Source organism: Mustela erminea, chromosome 1, assembly GCF_009829155.1.
Source record: "Mustela erminea isolate mMusErm1 chromosome 1, mMusErm1.Pri, whole genome shotgun sequence".
NCBI lineage: Eukaryota > Metazoa > Chordata > Mammalia > Carnivora > Mustelidae > Mustela > Mustela erminea.
The window spans coordinates 207,189,821-207,215,360 of record NC_045614.1 but is presented as its reverse complement, the minus strand read 5'-3'; the positions used below and the strand labels follow the sequence as shown (position 1 = coordinate 207,215,360).

The following is a 25,540-nucleotide window of genomic DNA, read 5'->3' as shown; positions in this document are numbered from 1 at the left end:
ACATTTACCATCTTGGCCATTTTGACGTGTGTAGTTCACGTTCACACTGTCGGGTACCCATCACTACGTCCATCCCCAGAACTCTTTCCATCTTGAAAACCTGTTAAGCAACAACCTCTCATCCTCCTCCCCTAACATGCCCCCCACCCCCCGGCCCCACAGCCCCATTTCTGTTTTCTGCCTCCATGAATTGGACTACTCTAGGGATCTCCCATAAGTGGAATCAGGTTATAATGGTCTTCTTGTGACTGGCTTCTTTCCCTTAGCATAATTTCCTCGGGGTCCATCCATGTTGTAGTCGGGATTTCCTTCCTTTTTAAGGCCGAAGAATATTCTAGCATGTGTGTGTTTGCTGCAGTTTTCTTTTATCCATTCATGTGTCGGAGGGCAAGTTGTGCCGATGATGTCCAAACCAGGTATCGGGGCTCCACTCCTCACCTGGGTGACTTCGGGCAAAAAACTATCAGATGCGGGAATAATAAGTAAGGCCTTTTGAGAAGATGGAATGAAGTAACACAGTGCCCGGTCCTTTGGCAGCAGCCAGTAGGGGAGGATTCGTTAGTCGTTGGCTGTGTTCCTTATGAGTGGCGGTGTAGGACTTAAAGGCCCAGGTGGTTCAATATTTCTATCAAAGTCTTGTGTCTTAGAAACAGTTGTTAAAAACATTGACTCTACAATCAGGGGAGATGAGCCTGAAGTTGCATCCCCATGGACACCTGAATTTTGTACCCTTCTCTTCTTGGGGGCGAGACTCACTGATGGGAATGATGGAACAACCCCCCTGCGGGAGTTGCTCCTCACTGTCCGTTTGGGAAGTGGAGAGACCCGTGAGATGGGTGACCTGTCCTGTGACCTGACAGGGGCTGAAGGCTTGTTCTTAAAGGCACGGCCAGAATCGTACTGCAGGGCTGAAACGAAGAGAGAGGCTCCTAGCCTTCAGGATTCAGAGAAGAGTGCGTTGATGCAGGCAATTGAGAAGGGAACATGACCTATGACCATGACTGTCCCTCTTACCTGGAACAATGCCAGCCAGGACTTTTTTTTTAATGGGGCGGGGCAGAGGAAGAGAGAGACTCCACGCTGAGCGTGGAGGCCAAAATGAGGCTCGAGCCCATGACCCTGAGATCCTGACCTGAGTGGAAATCAAGAGTCAGATGCTTACCCTACTGAGCTTGCCAGGCGCCCCACGTTAGCTCACATTCTGTATGAGATCTAAGAGGGGTGCCTGGCTGTATTCTGGCTCTCCATGTTGTGCCCCACCCCCCCGGCGCCCCAGGCTGGGGACAGCTGGACCTCTGGTTCAGCCCACCCCCCACGGATGGGGGTTTGAGTCACAGCTGACTACACCCAGAAGAGAGGGGCAGAGCAGTTTTCTCCTGCAGAGCCGGTACCACTGTGAGCTCTCACGTGTCATTGTTCTATGAAATTTCCATCTTTGGCTTGGAGCCTTTGGAAATTGTTAATATATGGAAGTGAGATCATCTAAATGTGGTGTCTCAGAAAGTCACTGCCTCGGCAGCTTAATGTGATGCAGAGAGCAACGGACTCGCAGTCCGGGGGCGTCCATTTACATCCTGGCTGGCTCCTCGCTGACCGGTGACCTTGGGCGAGTCACTCCTGTCTTGGGTGCCGCGCAGGCTCCTTCTCTGTCCGCGGCGAGGGACACCAGCCTCTGACAAGCACCCTTAGGGGAACCCGGCGGGCACCCAGTGTGGACACCTGTTGCAGAGTCCATAGAATGAACGGAAGAATTATTTTCGTATTGACTTTATATGTTGAGCGAGGATCTTTAATGACTTGAAACAAACCCCAGAATTATGCACAACAGTCCCCATCCACCCACGCTTCCTAGTCTAAGTTTGGCGTGTTCATCCAACGCGATTTCTTGAGAACCCACTATGTTCCAAACAGTGTATTTTAAGAGACAGTGGGTGTGGAAGCTTCCTTGAAAAGAATTCCCTTTTTTTTTTTTGTTGTTCTTTTTTTTGTTGTTGTTGTTGGTAAAAGTTTCTGACCCTGGGGATCTCTTCAGCGAGCTTGGATCGGAGATGTTAAAGTTCCCTCATCCTGCTCTGGTGATGTAGTTGAATCTGTAACTGTCAGCAGTTTACTCCCCAGAAGAAGAGTTTCTGGAAGACATTTGGCCCCAGAGTGTGTTCTCTGAGCCTGGGATGAAATACACTTTATCTGAAACAATGGGAACAACTTCTTTGGATTTGAAAATGATCGAAAAAGAGTCTTTGACCATTTTTCCTTTTTTTGTTGTTTGTTCAGTAGTTGGACGTGTTACTGAAACATGAGGCCTTGGAGCTCACATGTAGTTTTTAAAAAGTAACACCTGTTTCATGCCTGCCACGCGGCGAGTGCTGAGGAATTATTTAATTCAGTAAGTTTGAGTGTGTGTGTGTGCACGTGTGTGTGCACGCACACAACGTGCATGAAAATTTGTGTTGCGACTGTTTTGTATTCCTTTGTTGGAAGGGTTTATCCATATCGCTTAAAGCAGAGTTTACTTGCATTGATGTCTAGAGAAAGACAAGAATAGATTGGCCCTTGATTTGATGGATACATTATTGGTCTTTTGGACTGAACTTGACTGTCTCCGATATTCCCATGGTTAACACTTAGAGCTGGGGCAGCCTGATACCACGTAAAGATGTTCTGAAATCCAGCAGAGCCGAGCTCGTCGGCCTGAGCACTGTTTCTGTTGGTTATGTAACCTGGATGGACCTCGGTGCCTCCCGAATGGGGCTGATGGGAGTTCCGCACGGAAGTGAGTACAAGGCTCCTGGCACGTTGTCTCTTGCGCTTAGTAGAAGCTCAGTCGGTCATGGTTATTAGTTGTGATGGGAATAGTTTGGCTTCCTCTTTCAGAGCTCAGCCCTCCTGTGTCTCAGACTTCCAGTGGGTGAGGTGGAAAGAGAGAACTGCCAACTGATGGAGCATCTTGGAGCCAGGCTGTGTGTTTCAAAGGGAAGCTTTGGCTTGGGGCCATCGTACGGGACTTGGTAGGAGAGCTTCATTCATCCACTTAGGAGGTGGAAGAGTGGGAGCTGCTCTTACCAAGAACTTCTCAAGGAGCCACAGCCTGGAGATAGCGAGGGACCCCCTGCTCAGAGCCCCTTGTGGAGATGGGACACTGATGATGGGTTTGTGTGTTTGTGCAATTTCTGACCACCTCTGTGTCCCCAGAAATCTTCACACCATAGCGGATGGAGTCGGAACGAGGTAAGGCAGAGCTCTCCATCCGTTTCTGGCCCCCGTGGGCCATTGACAGATTCTTTTCAGCCTGATTTCCAGCTCACAGATCACCCCTATGTCCAGCCCCCTCCCTTTGTTGGGGAGGAAATATATCTAAAGAGATGAGGCGACCAGGTCTCGCAACTAGATTAAAATCTAGGTCTCCTGACTCACCGACCAGGGTCATTCTTCGGAAGCCCACACCCCCACACCATTACTTCCTCCTCATTCTCGAACAGATTCCAACTTACATGTCCTTAGATTTTAGGATCAAATTCCTCAGTTCTGGGGCAGAAGCAAAAAAGGGTGATTGACTGAAAAGAATGTCGGAATGTTCCCACTGTAGCCCAGGCGCAGTGGTTCCTGAGAGAGGTGTCCGCGGCAGGGTTCAGAAGAAAGCCTTGCTTTCTTGTTTGGAAAGGCAAGTCCTAGATCCATGATTGCAGCAACAAGGGGTGTGCAGTGTTCTTGGAAGAGGCTCTTGAGTTCCTAGCAAAATTGTGTTGGTTTTTATAAAATTTTGTTTTGCTTTACACTTAGCTTAAATGGCTTAGGAATAAGTATGTTCCCCAAGCTGAAAACCGACATCAGCATCCAAGAGATTTTTAACCTTTGGTCACAGACTCCTTTGAGAGTTGGATGAAAAATTTGGACCCTTTTCTTAGATAAACACATGGACCACCCTTCTGCATTCAATTTCAGGGGCTCCATGGGTTCCCCAAAGTCCATCTAGAAGCTTCTGGTTAATAACCCCAGGTTACTTCTGCATGAAACAATATATTTTCGTATAAAATTTATTTTTTTAAAAAAACCCCTTTCCTTGCCTTTTCTTCAGACCATTCGATGCTTCTTTTTTTCTTTTCCCTTGATCTTCCTTTTTCTGGCATCTAAGTTAAGCAATGAGATAGTGTTTTGAAAGCAAGCCCATCCATTTTCGGCAGGAGTATCTGCCTCTTGGCCAAGATCTTCTTTTGGGGAGTGAGAGGGTGAGTAGGTAGTTGGGGGATGGCTGTGTTGTTAGTTTCAGACCCTTTCTACTTGTAAAAAGTACGGTGAACTCCAAAGGGCTTCTGTTTATGTGGCTTCTAGCTATAAATAGTTATCACACTAGAAATTGAAACAGGAAAGCAAAAAAAAAAAAAAAACCAAAAACCCACTTGTTGATTCATTTTTAAAATAGAACCAATAAACCCATTCTTTGTCCACAGAAATGACTTTTTATTTTCTAAAATTTAAAAAATTAGGGAGGAGAGAGGTGTTAATTTATATTTGACAAATCTCTACAGTTTCTGGCAAACAGGAGACCCTAGAGTCTCCTCTCTGCTTCTGCCTTCACTCTTTTGTGGTTGTGTTGGTTGGTTGGTTGGTTGGTTGGTTGGGGGGAAAATGTGGTTTTGCCCAGGTAGCTGGAAAAGGCAGGGCGTGATAGCCACCCCCTGAAATTACCTGAGGATCCCTGGTCCACACTTTGAGCTGCCCATTGAGGCTAATACAGGCTGGGGAAGTTTAGGCCTTCAAAATTCCCATTTTTAGTTTAGTGCTTGAAGAAGAGGAATGTCTGTGTTCATTGATGAAACTGCTGGTTTCTTAGCATCACTGAGGAGGAGGAAGGGCTGGAATTGGGAGCTTAGAATCCTTCCAGAAGCCTGCTATGAGGGCCTAAGAGGGCCTCCATGGAGCCCAAGGTAGAACTTAGGAAATAGGCTTTTCACTGTCATATGGATGCAGTTTGCTCTGGACGACTGTTGGCAGATTATCTAATGCGGCCCATAGGACAGCCCGTCCTGTCTTTCTTTTTCTAGTTTAAAAAAAAGTTAAAGAAAACACTTCAAATTAACTCTGGTTATGTCTGTAAATGACATAATAAAACCAGATTGTTTGAAGATTGCAAAGTTCAGCTTGACAAGTAGGACTCACTTCTCAGCTCAACCGTAGCTGGGCTTGAGCTGAGCCGGGAGATGAGCAAACCTTTAAATCAAATGAAACTGTAATCCGCGAGGAACCGTTCTCCTTGTTTGGAGATTATGGTGGAAAATGAACAGCAGTTTATTCACGGAAAGGTGGGTTTATTTTTATTTATTTGTTTATTTATTTATATTTACTAAGATTTTATTTATTAGAGAGAGTGTGCACGTGCATGCACCTGTGCACACACGAGTGGGGGTGGGGCAGAGGACGGGGGAGAGCAGGGAGCCCAACGTGGGGCTCCATCCCAGGACCCCGGGATCATGACCTGGACCAAAGGCAGACCCTTAACTGACTGAGCCACCCAGGCGCCCTGCAAAGGTGGGTTTATTTTTCTGAAGTGTCTTGCCTACTCCACGCCAGATACTGTTTGTCGTGCTTTGGGATGTGTCAACAGGAAAAGGTCCCGGAGCTCATGGAGCTAGTTTGGGGGTGAAATGGGCACGTGCGGGCAGAAAACAGCATAATAAGCGCTCGACATGCTATGGAGAAAAGAGCAGGGCAGGGCAGACGAGGCAGTGGGGATGCGGGAGGCACTATGAGATGGGGCGGTCAGGCTTGACCCCCTCGAGAGGGCAGACTTGGGAGTCGGTCATTGATTTGGGAGGTGGGAGTGTGCCCTGCGTGTTTGAGGGAGCAGAGCTGGGGCAGGGGAACAAGATGCTGCAGAGAAGTTGGCCTGGCAGTCGGAGGAGGGAAAGGAGTCTTTTAGCTGTGGAAAGGGGGGATGTGAGCTGAGCCTTAAAGGATGAATATTCTGGGAAGCAAGAACAGTTGGGAGCATGCACCTGCGTTGCACTGACTGGTAGGTCCGTCCTGTGCTCCAGTGTGAAGGCTGGACGTCTGCAGGGGGCTTTGCAAGGCAGGCCGAGGAGCCTTCCACATGGCTCCTGGGAAGGTCTGCCTGGCTGTGGTGTGCCGGGTGCATTCAGGAGGTTGAGGGAGAGAGCATGTGGCTGAACCACGGCCGTGGCTCTGAGAAAGGAACCCGCAGGTCGGGTGATAGATACATCATGGTAGTGAGGAGGGAAAGGATGACTACAAGGTTTGAGGCACCTACGTGGAAAAAAGCAGATAAAAAGAGAGAAAATGATTCATTAGCTCAGATGTTGGCAGTCCCCCGTCTGGAGTTACCTGCAGCAACATTTCAAGCATTTGCCAACATACTTCTGACTCCTTTTTAGCAACTGTAAGAACTTTGGGTTGAGAGAAATTTTGAGTCACTCCCAGTGGGGATCATTAGAGAAGGAGGGAAGACGTGTTGAAAACATAAAAAGGCGTGGAAGTTTTGTCTTGGGAAAGGGAGAAGGGAGAACTAGAGCTGGGCTTTAGAAGTCCCTCCAACGGAGGTGGGACATGTGCAAGTGGGGCATGATAGTGGGAAACCCAGCGGGTAGAATTTACAAACTTCAGAATTGAAAATGCAGAAAGGCACCGGATATTTGGTTAGAGAGCAAGAGAGAAGGGGACCAAAAGAAGCCTTACATGGAAAAGTAACACTACAATATTTCTAGCAAATCAGGAATGGCAATTATTAGTAACAGTGTGCATAGTTATTAATCGACAGTGTAGAAAACACCACCATTTTGGGGCGCCTGGGTGGTTAAGCATCTGTCTTGGGCTCAGGTCATGATCTCAGGGTCCTGGGATCGAGCCCTGCGTCAGGCTCCTTGCTCAGTAGGGAGCCTGCTTCTCCCTCTCCCTCTGCCTCCCCTCACCCCTGCTTGTGGCCCCTCTGTCAAATAAGTAAATAAAATCTTTAAAAAAAAAAGTAGAAAACACCATTTTCCTAGGTTATGATGCTATTTTGCAAATGTGACAATAACTTAAAAGGCACTTCATCGGCTCCTACCAGCCGTGGTCAGCCCATTTTCCCCAGTTTCCTCAGCAGCACCCTTCCATGTTAGGCACTAGTGAGCGAGGTCAGGCAGTGCTTCTCTCCTTGGGCCAAGATGAATTTAGACCAAAGGTGGAAATGACAGTAATCCTAGTTAATGCTTTTAAGCAGGTACTATGTGCTGGACACCGTTCTAGAAACCTTTGCTGGGTTAACTCAGTTTCACAGCATCTTAACAGAGTGTTCTAAAGGGGAGATAACTGTTGTCATCCCCTTTTGACAGGTGGGGAAACTGAGGCACAGAGCAGTTCAAAGTAACTTCCCCGGGATCGGTATTGACCATACTGAGATTACCAAGGGAGAGCATCCTAAGAGTATATCAAGTATACCGAGGAGAGAACACTGGGGGCCAAAAACAGTATTCATGTATGTGCGTGTGTGTGAGACGGGGCACTTGGCAGTTTGGGGGACAAGAAGATGGTAAACCAGGGGAGAAGGAGTGTTTTAGAATTGAACAAGGCAAAAGTTGTTCTAATTCAGAGCTTCTGCAAGTCGAAATTTCCTCAACCCCCTGAAAGTCCACTAACTCTCTATATTTAGCTTTTCTGTATAGCTATGTGAAAGCAAAGCTGGATTCATCAGGGAAATTAAACAAAGTAACCAAGGAAATAGCTTCTAATTGCATCAGACCGATAATGACACATGGCTGATTGATCTTACTGTCCTCGAAGTGTCCCAGGGCCCTTGAACTTTGTGGCTGATTACCTTTCCAAAACTGTGTTCACCTGTCATTAACACAGAAAACCTGTCCCTCAGAGGATTTGTAAGTTGCCCAGCAAAACCACTGGAGCCTTGTTACAATGTATCGTTAGCCCCCATTCGTGCTGCCTGACCCTTCAGTTTGCCAAGGTGGTGAGAAGGGGCTTTACATTTCCTGAGTGCCGCCAGCATTTTAGTACCTGAGCCCACGTTAGCATTTGTGGTCCAGCTCTGGTGACCTCGATGACCCTGGCCTGGCAGCTGTGGTGTGCTTCGGGCTACAGCTGGCCACTTGTGCACCCGGTAGGAAAGTGCATACGTTTGTGCTGGGAATCTGCCAGTGCCGTGGAAACTGGCGAGCGCTCTAGAAATCTGGCTTGGGAGGATGTGTCCAGGGAGACCAGGCTCTGAGAGCCTCTGTACCCCATGAATGTTGTGTATAATCGGAAGCCTTTTCAGTGGAGTGTTTCTAACACGGGGAGTATATTTTGAGTAATTTCCAGGAAATCTCTGAGTGGATCATGCATCACATGGGAGTCACTTCTCTGTGTCGCTTGGGTCTTACCATCTCCCCTGATCTCCTTTGACTTTTGAATTAGAGCTCGGTATATGATGAACTACTAGGACCTATCAGATGCTAAGAGACCTCACTTACTATGAAGGAACATGCGTTGTGTTTGCTACAGACACTGCTGGGCTCCCATGAGATTCTGCCCTGGAGTTGGTTTTTGGATTTCTTGCTGCTGGGAAGAGTGGGGGAGGTTCTGAGTATGGAAAGAGTCCGTTTTCTCAGGTGCCAAGCCCTTGAGAGTGAGGTGGGAAGGTGGAGGAGCCCTCGGAAGGATGACCACCAGGAACGTTCGCTTGACGGTGGCCCTCTTTCTTCTGAGCTCTTGGAAGGTGCATTGCAGTGATAGGCGTCCTGACATCGGAGGGTGATGGGCATCTGGGATGCAGCCTCGGAGGGGTGGATGCTTGCTGTTTTCCAAAGTGTGAACCCAGTGAGCACAAGGGTGATGTATGGAAATGTTTGAATCACGATATTGTACGCTTGAAACGAATCCAGCACTGGATGTTAGCTAACTGGAATGAAGATAAAAACAAGAAACAGGGCGCCTGGGTGGCTCAGTGGGTTAAGCTGCTGCCTTCGGCTCGGGTCATGATCTCAGGGTCCTGGGATCGAGTCCCGCATCGGGCTCTCTGCTCAGCAGGGAGCCTGCTTCCTTCTCTCTCTGCCTGCCTCTCTACCTACTTGTGATCTCTCTCTCTCTCTCTGTCAAATAAATAAATAAATAAAATCTTTAAAAAAAAAAAAAAAAGAAACAAAGTGGGAACCCAGAGCCTCTGTGTCAGAGTGTCTGGCTTTGGTTTGTGCTAGAGATTCTGAGGTGATGCTTAGGCATTTGGGGAGTGGGGTTCCACAGATGATTCTGACCCACACTGAAGCTGGAGGTTGCTGGTGCCCGCAAGCCTCCCGTGGACCGTTCCGGCGTTGAATAGTGCCTCTGGTTAGGTCGTCCTTACTTCACATGATGCTAGAGCCTGGAGCCTCTGGGTATTTGGGACATCGCAAACTTCATGACCAAGTCGGGCTGGGTCTGGGCAACCCGCATGTTTTCCAACAGGCTGGGTCACATATCAGTGGGGGCCATCTACCACCGAGCCTGCTTGGCCGCATGTGGAGATAAGGTGGAGTCGGCTTGGACAAAAGATCCAGAGCATTCCCCAGCGGTTACGCGGGTTGTGTGCTCCAGGGCTATGCCGGCTCACCTAAGGCCGGCAGGCTTCTCACCCGGGGTGATCACTTCTTTGCTCAGATCAGTGGCCATCCCAGAGTTGGGCACACAGAGCCCGGGCCATGGCGAGCTGATAGCAGCAGTCGGCGTGAGCAGATGTTCAGCCCCAGCAGAGAGGTGAGTGTCTGCCAAGCCTTAACGCTTAGTTTTTAGAGAGGCCCCGGGGTATTCTGTAAAGGGGTGAATGGTTTGTGGGGAAGTCGGAGACTTTAAGACACATGCTCTCAAGGGTTTGGTCTGTCTCGTTTCTGCCTCTTTCCCTCCTCATTCACCTCCTCCTTCCTCTTATCCCTACTCTGAGATTTGAGCTCTTTGCCTGGCAAGTCAAGGCAAACAGATCCTAGCTTTCGCTGGGAAAACCTGAAAAGGGCCTTGTTGACAAAAAAGGGTAAAGCATGGAGTTGCCTGTTTCGGTAGAACCTGGCCAGGTGCTGCTTACAACTGAGCAGTGGGTTTGCCATGTCATAGTGGAAAAGGTGGTTGGAAATGTGAGTTCCGACTCCCAGTCGGCCAGCAGCCAGGGCTGTGAATTTCTGAGCCTCAGCATCCTCACTGATTAATTAAGAGGATGGCTTTGCAAGGTCCCTGCCTATTCTTGAGCTCTGGGAATTAACAAGATGCCTTGAGTCCATTCTCTCCCTGGTTCTTAGGTCTTTCTCTTACAGACCAGGGAGGTTACCAGCATAGCGAATCTCTTCCTGACGTACAGAGATGCTTCTCACCTCTTTGCATCTTAGAGGGGAGCTTGGCACTGATGCCTTCCTTTCTTCCAGGGAAAGACTGAGACCCATGAAAATGAATCCAGTTGTTTAGGAAATTCACACACACCTCATCTCCCACCACCCAGGGTTGTCTTGAATCATCAGTCACGGCATATTTTACTTATCGTCTTTATTGACATGGTCAATATTCCTGCCGGGAGAAGTGGGAGTTCTTACCTGTGTTTTCCTTTTTATTTATTTTTTAAAAAAGATTTTATTTATTTATTTGACAGAGAGAGATCACAAGTAGACAGAGAGGCAGGCAGAGATAGAGAGAGGGAAGTAGGCTCCCTGCTGAGCAGAGAGCCCGATGTGGGACTCAATCCCAGGACCCTGAGATCATGACCTGAGCCGAAGGCAGCGGCCCAACCCACTGAGCCACCTGGGCACCTTTGGTTTTTCTTTTTATATAGGGCACTGGATCTGGGTCCTTCATGGCCCCGGTGGAATGGCAGATAGCAAAGTGATGGGACTGGCATTTGCTAGGGTATGCCTTTAATCCCCTTGAAATCCGAGGGGTTTGAACTCCATTGGAAATGCAGCTGGTCCTCTGAAGCTATCCTAACTCCTTCCTGCTTCTGTTTTCCCTCCTTGCTTTTTCTTTTCTTTCTTTCTTGAAAACAGTTTTAGGTAGTAGAGAGGGGTTCCCAGTTAACCTTGAACACCTGTCAAAGGTAGTATTGGCCAGATCCATTATTTTCCTCCTTTTTTTTAAAAAAATTTATTTATTTATTTATTTGACAGATAGAGATCACAAGTAGGCAGAGAGGCAGGCAGAGAGAGAGAGGGAAGTAGGCTCCCTGCTTAGTGGAGAGCCTGATGCAGGGCTGGATCCCAGGATCCTGGAATCATGACCCGAGCCGAAGGCAGAGGCTTGAAACCACTGAGCCACCCAGGCGCCCCTACTTTCCTCCTTTTGCACACTGTTCTCTTTATTGTGGGTTTTTTTTTTTTTTGAAGGTGCACGGTGTTCTGATTTAATATATGTATACATTGTGAAATGATTACCACAATCAAGTTAATTAACACATGCATCACCGCACATAATTACCTTTGTGTGTGTGTGTGTGTGTGTGTGTGTGTGGTGAAAACACCTAAGAGACTCCCTTAGCAAATTTCAGTCCCCACCATGCTGCACATTTGATTCCTAGAACTTAACTTTTTTTAATAAAGATTTTATTTATTTATTTGAGAGAGAGCACGAGTGGGGAGAGAGGCAGAAGCAGACTCCCTGCTGAGCAGGGAACCCGATTCGGGGCTCGATCCCAGGACCCTGAGACATGCATGACCTGAGCCAAGGCAGACGCTTCAGTGACTGAGCCGCTCAGGCGCTCCTAGACATTAGAAACTTTCATAACTGAAAGTTGGTACCCTGCTTTGGCCGCCATCTCCCCCCCTCCCCATCCCTGACAGACACTGTTCCGCTCTCCGTTCTATGAATTCGACATTTTTGGATCCCCCTATAAGTGAATCATACAGTATTTGTCTTACTCTTGCTTGTCACGTCTGTCTCTGCCCACCTTTTAGTCGTTCGCTTAGTGTCTCTTGATGACGAAGGTGAAGTGAATTTTGAGGCCCTCACTTAAGAATGGACCCAGTGAGATGGGTAGAGATAAGGTCCAGCAGCTGTCCGGGCCTCGCCCAGGACCGTGTCGCTGTGTGGCTTGGTTCATTCTGCCCCGTGGCCTCTCAGCAAATATTTGAGCCCAGAGATTTTATTTTTATGTCAACTCAGAATAGTCTGTTTTTACATTTGCGAACCGTAATTGGCTGCTTCTGAGACTGAAGGCTGAAAAAGTGGTGAAATCCCCAAACCGTGTGTTACTTTGTTACTTTCTGTGTCATGCCCGTGTACCTGTTCTCTTCTATTGAGAAAAATCAGTCTGATTTCTTATCCATAAGACAGTTGAGCTGTCCTGTCTAGTATTGCTGACATTATCCCTCCTTGATTACTGCCATTATTTAATTATTGTTTATGGACATGCCTGTAGCCCTTTGGAGCAATTAAGGTTCTTATTTGAGAACAGATCTGTCTCTGTCCCCGAAATGTTAGGCTTGAGAGCGGGGACAGTGCTTTGGAACTTCCAGAACTTCCAGATGTTTTTAAATTGGGAATTGATACCCCGGCATGCTGGCAATTGCCGGAAGCTGTCACTTGGCCCAGGGGCAGTGAGTAGCCTGCTTGGGGCTCCGAGCTTGCTGGCTTTGAAAGGGCAAGGTAATTGGAGAGCCTGCCTTGGAGCTGTGGGCCCCACAGACTTATTTAGCTCAATGCAGAGTGAGAGGCTGCTTGTTTTCGAGAAGGGACGCTGATTACAGCATGAGGACTCTTGCCTGTTCCTGGGACCTGGGTCCTTGCTGGGTGAGTGGGTGAGGCTGTGCGCTAGTGATCTTTTGAGTCGCCACATTATAAAACAGACTCCTAACCGAGTTATTTATTGATTGATTTATGGAATCGTACTGGCTGCAAAGACCTTGTTACCCATTGTTACCCCCTACCTCTGCCACAGCTAATCAGCCTGCAGAATTTCCTGGAGTTTGGGGCAGGCTGATGAGGGTCAGGGAGCTGAGCTCTCTCAGCATGGCCGTGGGAGCATCTATAGCTGATCTGCCAGTTAGTTGATTATCTAAGTCAGATAAATGATAAGCTCTTGGAAGGGTTCCTTGGTTTTTAATACATATTTCTTCAATGTTTGGGATGGTTTGCATTCATGCCAGGGTGACTTAACGGCCCCCGTCACCCCCCCAACTACCCTTCCCAGCCGTTTTCCGGCAGGTTGGGTTTGTGCGGATCTGGGGTTTGGGGAGGAGTTGGTCTGTGCCAGGCTGGGGAGCAGCGGTGCCGTGTGGGTTCCCTGCAGCTCTGCCGGCTGCCGAGTCCCCGGCTCTCCTCTCGTCCTGATGCATGTCTTCCTCTTGTCACTTTCTGCTCCCAAGGATGTTAACGCCGGCGAGGGCAGTGAGTTCGCGGACAGTGGGATCGAAGGGGCCACCACCGACACGGACCTCCTGTCCAGGCGATCCAATGCCACCAACTCCAGCTACTCGCCCCCCACCGGCCGCGCCTTTGTGGGCAGCGACAGCGGCAGCAGCTCCACCGGGGATGCGGCCCGCCAGGGGGTGTACGAGAATTTCCGCCGGGAGCTGGAGATGAGCACCACCAACAGCGAGAGCCTGGAGGAGGCGGGCTCGGCGCACAGCGACGAGCAGAGCAGCGGCACCCTGAGCTCGCCGGGCCAGTCGGACATCCTGCTCACGGCCGCGCAGGGCACGGTGCGCAAGGCCGGGGCGCTGGCCGTCAAGAACTTCCTGGTGCACAAGAAGAACAAGAAGGTGGAGTCGGCCACCCGGCGGAAGTGGAAGCACTACTGGGTGTCCTTGAAAGGTAGGATGGGGAGCGCCCCGCCCTCCTGTGCGGGAGGAACCTTGCGCGTCAGGGTGCACCTGCGCCCCCGATGGTTTATGAGGACGTGGGGTGTGCATTTTATACTACTTTTAACCAGTTGTGTAAGTATGGGAATACTTAGCATGAAATCTTCCCTCTTAAAAATTTAGGTGTGACCCTGTCGTGGACCCTAGGGCAGATCTCTAGAATGTGATCATCTCTCTCTTTTTTAAAGATTTTATTTATTTACTTGACACAGAGAGAGGTCACATGTAGGCAGAGAGATGGGTAGAGAGAGAGGGAGCATACAGGCTCCTGCCGAGCAGAGAGCCGGACGTGGGACTCGATCCCAGAGCCCTGACACCAAGACCTGAGCTGAGGGCAAAGGCTTAACCCTCTGAGCCACCCAGGTACCCCGTGATCATCTCTCTTAACTGAATCTTTCTGTGCCTTGATTATTGGTAACTCCTCACTTCCCCCTCCCCCACCAGCGCTGTTTTGTTTTCTTTCCTTTTTCACAGTTAAGCTAGAGGAACATCCCACATTGAGTTTCCTTGTATAGACAGCTGCTTCTGAGGACAGCTCATTTGAGGGACGTGTTCCAAAAGAAAAGAAAAGTCATTCAAGTTAGGGAAGTACCTCCTAAAATAACTATTTTGGAGGGAAACATTCATTTGAATCCTGTGAAATGACCATTTCTTTAGGCTAAAAATGCTAGAATATCACTAATCTCATGAGGCTCAGCCCAGTGCTTACTAGAATGTCTGAGTCATCCTAGGTTTGTGAAAAAGTAACTGTTTTATGGTCACACTCGACTATATGAGAGAGAGAGAGAGTGTGTGTCTGTGTGTGTGTGTGTGTAGATACATACACATGTGGAGACATGGCTGCCTTTTCATTAGTAAGTGTAATGCTTTTATATGTTGCTATTCGTTGTCCTACATCAGAAGTTCATGCACATACTATTGTGCATGTCTGCATGTGTCTCCGTAGGAGAAAAGCTCCCATTTGTGTGCTCCGTGTCTGAGAGAGTACTTGGAGCCAGCCCCCTTAGACCTTCTGTCACAAACCAAATTTGAGACCGGTTAAAGTATGGCAGGACAGGTTCGATAGGTTAACAAGCATGAAGGACAAGCACAGGGAGACATCTGGGCTTCCCAGGTGTGGTGTACCCTCTAGACCATTCCATACTCCATCTCCTTAACTGTGGTTAGAGGGAGAACATCCAATCCTAGAAGCATAGAGCATTCTAGAGTCTGCACAGTGATGCACAGGCCATCCGCTGAAGGATAGGCGAGGTGTAGGTCGGTCCCATTACTGCTGGTGCCAACTGTTGCTTCAGTACTTCAGTGAGACAGGAAGGGAGCTTGTTAATTAGACCGGACGTTTTCACTGCATGTCCCAGAGACCCGCAATGATGGTACCTGAAGAGAGATAGAACTGAGTTCCCTCCCGTCCACCATAGGCTGAAGTTACGGTGATTCCTTCCTATGAGTCATCCAGGTCCCAGGTTCTTTCTGTCTCCCTGCTCTGCTGTTCCCAGATCCAGTCCCTGCGGTCAAGGTAGCTCACCACCAGGCCCATGTTCCCACAGAAAAATGAAGGTGTATCCCTCTGCCCTATATCAGGGCCATGATAACCAAGTACCACAGACTTGAGTGGTTTAACGAAAGCAATTTATCTTCTCACAATTCTGGAAGCTGGAAGAGATCAAGGTAGAAGTGGGGCTGGTGAGACATCTGTCTCCTTGGCTTCTAGATGGCTGTCTTCTTCCAGTATCTTCCCCTGGCCTTCCCCATCTGCCCGTCTGTGTCCGAATTCCCTCTTCTTAGAAGGTTAGCAGTCAGATTGGATTAGGGCCCATTCCTCTGACCTCAGTTTATAAAGGTATTTGTAGAGACCCTAACTCCAAGTACAGTCACATTCTGAATTACTGGGTTAGGACTTCAACTAGGAATTTGGGGCGAGATAATTCAGCCCATGACAGGCTGTGAATCTGTGTGTTAAGTAAGCTTCCCAGGTGATTGCTACAGCTGAGACACCAATGTTAGTGTCGTAGACTAACAATAATTAGGTGCTTTTTCACTTGGGACGTGGAAGAGACATCGTTTGGTTCCACCGTTCCCTTAGAGAATAAAGGATACTCAAAGCCTGGTTGTGCCATCTCAGAGCAGTGGCTCCAGAGCCTGTTAGAAGAGAGAGCCTTCACGCTCTTGGTGACCCAGATTTGAATGGCACAGTCTGTCAGGCTCCAGGCCCAGGACACAGAGCCACCGAGCCCTCCATTTCTTAATCCTGACAGGTTCCCATAATAGATCGACATGCTCGGGCCTGGTCCTTGCCACTCAAAGGCAGAGCGTGCTGCTGTGTTTTTCTTGGCAACTCTGGAGATCGAGAAATAAAAAAGCAGAGAGCACCTGGGAGTTGTGGGGGTAGATTTCTCTAAAGAGTCTGCCACTTTAGGCAGAGTAATTAATTTTTTTAAAAAATGATTTCATTTAGAATTAGTCTCCGGAGTGTCTCTTTCGGCAAGTGCTGAGCATGCAGGAGACGTCCAGGGGTGGGTGAAGGCAGACGGACTGCTTTCAGGAAGCACGTGCTTCCGGGATTTGCTGCTTCGTGTTAATCTTCACACCGAAACAGGCAGGAAATGAGAGTACATTTTAACGATTTTAACCAAGTTTAACCACCTACTGTCAGGGGTGATTGTAAACCAAAATTACAAAATTACAAAAACAGCAATTTGAGAAGACCGTAAAATGTTCCACATTTGCACACGTCAGGCTCTGTGGATGTCTCCTCTTCATGATCCACTGGCTTCTTTCTCTGTCCGCAGCCTACGGTACAGCTGTGTTGCTCCTTGTCTGTTCAGAGTCTGCTAATCATTAGTGTCGTGTTAGTCCTAAAGAGGAGAGCAGGGTTTCTCAACAGGGGCACTATTGACATTTTCTGGATAATTCTTTGTTGTCGGGATGCTCTCTGGGGCTCGGCAGGATGTTTAGCAGCATCTCTGCCCTCCACCTGCAGGATGCCAGTGGCACCTGCCCCATTCCCCCCATACCCAGTGACAAACAAAAATGTCTCCAGATGCCACCAGATGTCCTTGACCTCAGTGGCAAAATTGAGGGTTTTTCCCACCTCAAGAACCTCCGATTTGGAGGAAAATAGCATCCCCTTCCCGTTTTCTTTCCTATATTATCTCTGAATCTGTGCTAACTTAAGAAGTGAAAATAGGTACAGGAGATTCTGCAGTGTGTTGTATGTGTTTCTGAAAAGACTTGAGATCTTCAGAATAAAAGGGACTATGGGAAAAATAAGGTTGGGACAGACTCCTTAATAGGTACGTCCTTAAGTTATATGTTTGCGTGCTGCCTGGGTGGCTCAGTTTGTTGAGTAGCTGCCTTCGGCTCGGGTCATGATTCCAGGGTTCTGGGATCGAGCCCTGCATCGGGCTCCCAGCTCAGCAGAGAGCCTGTTTCTCTCCCTCCCTCTGCCTGCAGCTCTGCTTACTTGTGCTCTGTCTCTATCTCTCTGTCAAATAAATAGATAAAAATCTTAAAAAAAAAAAAAGGTCCCCCCCAAAATTATATGTTTGCAACTTTTTAGCCCAATACTAAATAGATAGATAAGATAGATGGAAAACTAAATACCCTGCTAAAAATACTCAGTAGTTCACATCTTACTTTTTAACAATGACTGCTTTGGAAAACGTGGGACTTCACCTTTTAAAAAAAAAAACAAAACAAAACAAAAAAAAAACAAAGTAAATATAACTTATGGGTAGAAAGAAGAATCAAAACTCCTGAATTCTTGAGACCAGGACAGTGATGAAGAAATCCTAAAGCTCAGAAGCACCATACGACAGGACTGGTAAGGAAGGCTTTGGGGAGACTCTGCCAAGGGAAAAATTGTGATGCGAGTGGACACAGCATTCAGCTGAGTTCGGGGATTTGCCTTCAGCAGCTGTTAACCTACAGATGTGAAATACGGCGGGCTGGGAGACACTGCCTTTGAACTCATGGGACTTCTCCATTGATCCCCATCATTGTACATTGCTAATCACATAGAAGCAAATTCGCTTTATGAAAACTCATATGGTAGCTGCACTTTCAAGGACTTTGCTGTTCACATAAGGCATGGCCCTTGCTGGTAGTTGAGATGTTGAAAACTGACAGAGTTAAGAAAGAGTCATAAAGTGGGGCCCAGGCTTCCCCTGAAACTGGTTTTGATGAGTTGACGGTAAATGTTCAGCTAGTAATTACTATTGAGGTGAGCCTCACGTTTAGGTGATGATGGAGAGAGTCTCCTAAACCCACCTTGCCACAAATTTTGGAGAGGTTTTTACTGTGACTGCCTCGCTAGTTTCATGGCGCAAGTAAGTGTGGACCAGGCTTCCAGATCCGGCAGCCCCTGATACGTGTGCCATGACATACCTTCTTTCGGGAGGAACAGGGACATGGTTTAATTCTAGAAGAACATTTTATAGAACATACTTGAGCTCGAAAAGCTATCATTTCTTGCCTTATCCTTAAAACACCTAAAGCTAATACTATAAATGGCTTTCTCCAAGGGCAGAGCCAAGAAACCCAGTTAATTGTATCTCCTGGTTATACATCACGGGAGCTATCTGGAAGGGACTCCAGTGGTTTTCTACTGACTGGCGGGCCTCACACTGTGGAACTTGCCGTTCTGACCTGTGGAGCTGGGGTTCTAGCCACTCCCACTGGCCAGAGGAGCCATAAGAACCTGCTGTTTTACAGACCCCATATGTCTGTAACAGAGCAGTCTAAAACAGAAAGTGAGGGTCTTAAAGAAGTTGAGGATGTGCATGGGTTGAGAAACTGGGATTTAAGAAATCTTTGCCTTTTGAGGTGCCTGGGTGGCTCAGTCGGTTAAGCGTCTGCCCTCGGCTTAGGTCATGGTTCCAGGGTCCTGGAATTGAGTCCTGCGTCAGGCTCCCTGCACAACGGGAACCTGCTTCTCCCTCTGCCCCTCCCCCCACTCATGCATGCACACACACACGCGCGCGTGTGCGCGCGCTCTCTCTCTCCGTGTCTCTCAAATAAAATCTTTAAAAAAAAAAAAGAATCGTTTCCTTTCTCTCAGTCCATCTAAGATTTCAGTACAAGCAAGGCTCCTTTCTGTGTACTCTCTGGGTTTCCACATGCTTTCACTTCCAGCCCTCCCCTTTCGACAGGACACGAGCAATAGTTTCCACCACTGAATTCTCATTGTACAGGCACCGACCACTCACACGGACCTCTGTTTTGTTTTCTCAGGGTGCACACTCTTTTTCTACGAGAGCGACGGCAGGTCTGGAATAGACCACAACAGCATCCCCAAGCACGCTGTCTGGGTGGAGAACAGCATTGTCCAGGCTGTGCCCGAGCACCCCAAAAAGGACTTCGTCTTCTGCCTCAGCAATTCCCTGGGTGACGCTTTCCTCTTTCAGGTTTGTGGGGCACTTCCTTTTGGGACGTTTCAAACCTCTGAACCAGCCATCTTCCTCTCCGGTCTATGTGCCCCACACCCTGTTTTCCTTTCAGTGCTGGGTTTTATCATTTTTTCACTATAGAAACAAGAGTGATCAATGACAAAATACACATTTACATTGAAATGAGAGAACTCACCCAGAGTGTTCCAAGGGAAGCCCAGGGAAGAACATGAGTGGACTTTGAGAAACTTGCCCTGTTCGTCACTTGCCTGTTGAAGGATTTGTCGGTGTAATCTCAATGCCGTTCATGTAGAGCCTTAGAAAGAGATGATGAATTCTTTAATTTAGAAATTATTTGAGCTGTCAAAATTTTGTACCATAATGTTCTCTTCTAATATTACTCATAAAGTAAAATAATGACATCCCAGAAATGACTAGCTATACCCAGATAATTTCTCTTCCTCATCTTATCAGAAATTTGTACCCAGTGTTCTTGAAGTTTGCATGTTAATTGTGTTTAAAAAAAAACAAATACTAACCTGCTAATCCCTTCAGGGTTAGCATTTAATTTTGTAGGGAATTATTTGGGTTTGGTTGGTTATGATGCACTCTACCAGAACTTTTGGTTGTGTTAGTTAGGAGGACTTCCTTCATGTGTTTCCATGATGCAGGAATTCCTCCAACTTTTACTATCTGCTTCCTACATGCTTCGCACAGTGCTTTTGAGAACAAGAAGATTTTGACATAGTTCCTACTCTTAAAATTTTCCCATGTGTTGTGGGAAAAAGACATATGGATAGATCTTTGTAGAGTAGGAAAGCCTAACCATTAATGTTAAAGGGCGAATAAGGATGAATTGGTTGAAATGGATAGTGAGAATATTCCATGCAGAAGACAGATCTGGATAAAAGGCATAGAAAAGAGCAATAGGTTATTTCATTGAGTTTTTGGATCTGGCCATTAAGTTATTTCCTTTTGGGCCATTAAAGTAAGAAGGTGGTCTTTTTTTTTTTTGTGAACAGGCAGAGAGCATGTTTTTTCTTGCTTTAAATCAGTGACATAAAACATAAAGAAGAGTGTACAAAACATAAATGTATTGCTCAATGAAGTATCACAGAGTAAATATGTACTACCATCTAAGTCACGAAACAAATTTCTAACGCCCTGTAAGCCACTCCTCCACCCACATACACACATGCAGCCTACTAGTTGGGTAGAGGGAATATGTATTTTATCATCCAAGCGAGGATACTTTTGTTTATCTGGGAATGTCATTTCTCCTTCATTTTTGGAGGATAGTTTTACTGGGTATAGAATTCTTGATTGACAGTCTAATTGGAGTGTTTTGAAAATATTATTGTACTGCCATCTGGCCATGGATTCTGATGAGAAATCAACTTTGACTCTTAAGAGGATCCCTTATATAGATGAGTTGCTTCTTGGGACCACCTGGCTGGCTTAGTCCATAGAGCATGTGATTCTTACTCTCAGGGTCATGAGTTCAAGCCCCAAGTTGGGGGTGGAGCCTACTTAAAATGAAAAACACATGAATTAGATGAGTTGCTTCTCAGTTGCTACTTTTTATCTTTGTATTTAAACAGTTTATGGTATGTCTCTAAGTGTTAATTTCTTTCTCTTTATTCTACCTGGCATTCATCGAGTTTCTTGGATGTATGGATGTGTGTGTCCAAATCACATTTGGAAAGTTTATGGCTATAATTTCTTTGAAGACTCCTCCTGTCCATTTCTCTCTCCTTCTGGGACTTTCATTATGTTTATATTAGTTGCACTTGATGGTGCAAGTCTCTGAGACTATGTTCATCTTTCTTCATTCTTTTTTTGTTCTGTTTCATGGGCTGGATAATTTCAGTTGACCTACTTCAAGTTCACAGATTTCTTTTTTTGCCAGTTCAAACCTGTTGTCCAGCCCCTCTGATAAATTTTTCACTTCAATTATTCTACATTTCAACTCCAGAATTTATATTTGGTTCTCTGAAAAAAATTTCTTTAAATTTCTCTATTGATATCTCTATTTGGTGAGATATCATTCTGATACTTTACTTCTTTAGACATGATTTCCTTTAGTTCTTCAGATATATTCCAAATAGTTAATTTAATGTCTTTGTCTAGCAAGCTACCATCTGGACTTGCTTAGGGACGGTTCCTATTGACTGCTTCTTTTCTTGTGTATGTGCCATGCTTTGTTGTTTCTTTGCATGTTTCTTACTTACGTGGTTGAAAACTATATTTTGGAGAATTTAATGTGGTGACTCTTAAAACCAGATCTTCCCACCCTCACCCCCAGGGTTTGCTGATACTGATTGTTGTCACTGCTGCTTCTTTGTTAAGTGACTTTCCTGAAATCTTTAAAATATTTATTCTTTGTCATGTGTGACCACTGAAGCCTCTGCTCTCAGTTATTTTAGTAATCAGCTTATGATTGGAGAGATTTCCTTAGATTCCTGGAAACAGACTTCTAGTCTTCCCCAAGGATCTCTATGTCTTCAGCACTCAGGGAGCTAATTAACGGCTCTGCCTTAGCCTTCGTGTCTGCTTGCACAGAGCCTCCAGGTCAGCTAGAGGGGTGAGCATAGGGCCTTCTTGGGGTTTTGTGGATGTGTCTACAGTCCTATACATGTATGTGACTTTCTAGATTCCCTGAACTATGGATATCTTATGAATTCATATCTTATTCCCCAGCTTTTTAAAAAGTTTCTTGGTCAGCTACCTCTTTTGTCTCAACTGTCATCACGGGCTCAGGCAGCTATGATATTAAACAGTTGTTACTGATTATTTTTACAAATTCCCCTTGGGATAAAGACTATCTGCACATGTGAGTTCTGCGGTAAAATAGGAACAAGCCCTGTGAATGGGGGTTTCCTGTGAACTGTCAGGTCAAATAATGGCAGTTCTCTGAGAATGGTGTTTTGTGGGAGCTCATCACTGCCCCCCACCCCGCCCCGCCTTCAGTGATTGCTAGACTGCTCTTTTTCACCTAATTGTGTAGGTAGGGAGTTGAAGATGGGAATATGGCAAACCAGAATATCCTCAAAACTTGCTATTCTTACTGAGATTCAGCTATCACTTTTTCCAGTAGAAGTACCTAACGTTGTTACAGCAAGATCTAATTAGTTGCCAGGGCTCTGAAAAAATTGATTTTGACCATTTTTGCCAGTGTTACTGAATTTACAGAGGAGTAGTTTTTTTAAGGTCCTTACTCTCCCATTTCCACTGATTAAACTCATCAGGACACTGTAGAGACTAGATGGTTTTGAGAGAGATACCAGCTTCATTAACAATTATGCCAGGATAACAGGTATAAATTACAGCAGGTTCAGGCTAACTGGGATGTGTAGCAACCTTTCCATAGGTGCATTTGGGTTGATCCCTGTTTGGGGGAGGATAATGAGCAATGTTGTACTCTTTTATCTGTGTTCAGGATATGTTTGTCCACATTTCTAGTGGTGTATACCTAGGACTGGTATTGCTGTGTCATGAGCTAAATGTACACATTCAGGTTTAGTAAATACTGCCAAACGGTTTTCAAAATGATTGAAATAATTTATGCTCCCATCAGCGGCCTAGGAGAATTCCAGATGTTCCTTATCCTTGTCTAACACTTGTTATTGTCAGATCTTTTTTTATTTTTCATTTGTAAGCTATTTGTGTGAAGCTGAGTACATTTTTGAGGGTTTAATGACCAATTCAGTATCATTTTTGCTAAGGGCTTATTTCAAGGGCTTATTCCTGCCTATTTTTCTGTTGGGTTGTCTCTCAGTGATTCATAGCAGTTCTTTACATATTTTGTGTTTCAAATTCTTTTGATTATATGCATTGCAGATATCTTTTTCTACTCTGGCTAGCCTTTTACTCTGTTAAAGGTATCCTTTGTTTTACTGACTCTTTAAATTTAATGTATCTCATTGCTCAAATTTTCCTTAATGGGTAGTGCTTTGTGTATCCTATTAAAAAAAAAAAAACCTGCTTTTTTGCATCTGGCATAGCTTCTTATTAATTATTTGGATATCTTATATATGAGGGAGTGCCTAACTCTGCTAATAATAACAATCAATAATAACATATGATAGCAGCAGCTGTCTTTTACTGAGTCCTTATTGTATGCCACCATCTGGAAAGTGTTTTACATTGTGAGTCACATATAATTCTTTAGAAAAATTTTTTCTTAACTTAAATATAGTTGATATACCATTTTCTATTAGTTAAGGTGCACAACAAGGTGATTTGGCGATTCTGTATGTAAATGTAATTACCATTTGTCACTGTACATTATTACAGTATTATTGACTGTATTCCCTATGCTGTACTTACTTTTCATCTCCATGACTTATTTATTTTATATAACTGGAAGTTTATACCTCTTAATCCCCTTCACCTGTTTCGTGCCTAAACACCACCCCACCCCTGGCCCCTGATCCCGGGATCCACCAGTTTGTTCCTGGTATTTATGAGTCTGTTTCTGGTTTTGTTAGCTCATTTGTTTTCTTTCTTCAGTTCCACATATTAGCGAAATCATAAGTCACATTTAATTCGTATAGCAATCAGTGAGTCGGATTGTATTATCTGTATTTTAACCAATTGACGTGGACTGTGTTCCCCATTTGGTGGAGCTCGGACTTTTATAATGGGTAATAATTAGATGCCAAGTGACAGTTGTTGAGTGTTGGCTGGATTCAAACCAAGCCTCTCTTTCTCTAAAGTCTTTTAGTGTCTAAATATACTATTTATCCCATTTCTGTTACTATTTAAGAAGAACATGGGCAGGAGTCACTGACCAGAGTCAAAAGGCCCTGTTTCTCATTCTCAGAATTAAGCCACTCGTTGGGAATATTTCAGTATTTCGGCCATTCTTGGCTAATCTGATCGGTTTCAGGAGACTCTCCTTTTACTCACACGCTGCTGATGTGAATTCTTTTCGAAAGGAATGCCTTCCTGACCATAAAATTGCTGGTACAATCTAAATATCCAATAGGTCACACTGAATAAAATTCTTTGGTGGCAACATAGGACCTTATTCATGAAAACCTCTATGTCCTCTTGTTAGGGGGAAATTTTTATGCCACTTACGTGGGATAGAGCACAAAATGAACCTTTTCAGAAGAAATTGCTGCTGTTCAGGATCCATGAGGGCATTTTCTACCTTCTACTTATTGTAATCCACATGACTCTAGAGGGGCTAGGTTTGAAAGAAATCTGTGTGTGTCGGGGGTGAGGGTAAAGCAAGGGAGATCAACCACGATTATGGAAATAATTTGCAGTTATTCCAGCCCTGGGGCTCAATTCAGGGCGCACAGTTGACAGAGCCCGCATGCTGCTGATTTGGTGCTGTTTTTCAGATCCGCCCATGGTAAGGAGATTCGTGTTACCAGCGAAAGCAGAAAAGGGGTTTTGTGTGCAGGATGGGGTTGGGAATGGGCCTGAATATTAGAGCCAGCTTAGGTAGAAGAATTGCTGTGCTGTCTGCAAAGGGAGGCAATGGCTCCTGCATTTGCCTCTTTTTCTAGAGATCTCCCCTCCAACTGGAAGCCGGCACCAGCGCCTACCACCTACTAAGTACAATTTCGTATTGGGCCTTCCTCTGTCCATTACTGGTGGATGTTATGTACAGTTCCAAAAAGCTCAGGAGGTTTTATGGTAAGAATGATGCCTGATCGGAAACAAAATCATATGCAGTGACGTATCTCCAGAAGTGTAGAAAATCTCTGTCAGGGGTCACTGCCTTTCCATAGAAGGTTTTCTTATCATTTAGAAAATCACCTGTAGGAGGATATAGCATGGATGTTAAAAAGAGATTAGTGAAAAAGGAATAGTATTTACACCATTAGGACGAATTGGGCGTTAGATATAATATCCAAGTCAGATGTCTTGTAGGTAGCAAATGCTCTTTACATGTTACGGTTCTCATTTTAATTATAAGGAAAAGTGTCTAGTGCCCTGTACTCCTCTTAAGTAAGTATCTTTACAGAAGGTGAGTGTGGCTTTCCGGTGACGAGGCTAAGGCTTTGAGTGTTACTAGGCTCTTAGGCTCCAGACAGTTATTTTGAAGTACCACATCTGGTTCTGTGTAGACTTGATGAAGGTCATTGGCACACATGCCCTGAACCAGGGCAGCCAGATTAGGGAAAAATCTGGAAATTATCTTACACAAGGAGGCATCAAGTGGACTTGGTAGAAGAGACTCCAAAGGCGATTTAGCATCTTGAACTTGAGTAGATTAAAGTCTAGCCTCGCCTTCAAGTTAGGCACTGTCTCTGCAGAGCCCCTGCTAGCTGGTCAGCCTGCCCACTGCCTGATGACCTCCATTCCTGGGAAGCTTGGAGCTCTTCAGCCATCAGCTTTGCTCGT

The 25,540-nt window shown here is 45.9% G+C and overlaps 1 protein-coding gene across 10 annotated transcripts in view; it reads left to right on the top strand.

Moving 5' to 3' along the window:
- TIAM1 (TIAM Rac1 associated GEF 1) overlaps nucleotides 1-25,540 on the top strand; it is a 383,887-nt gene that overhangs the window by 252,962 nt on the left and 105,385 nt on the right. For all 10 annotated transcript variants that reach the window (XM_032353687.1, XM_032353692.1, XM_032353699.1 and 7 more), the window contains 2 exons: nucleotides 13,296-13,743; nucleotides 19,023-19,195. In XM_032353687.1, coding sequence (XP_032209578.1) covers nucleotides 13,296-13,743; nucleotides 19,023-19,195 — 621 coding nt within the window. The remainder of the gene's footprint in view (nucleotides 1-13,295; nucleotides 13,744-19,022; nucleotides 19,196-25,540) is intronic.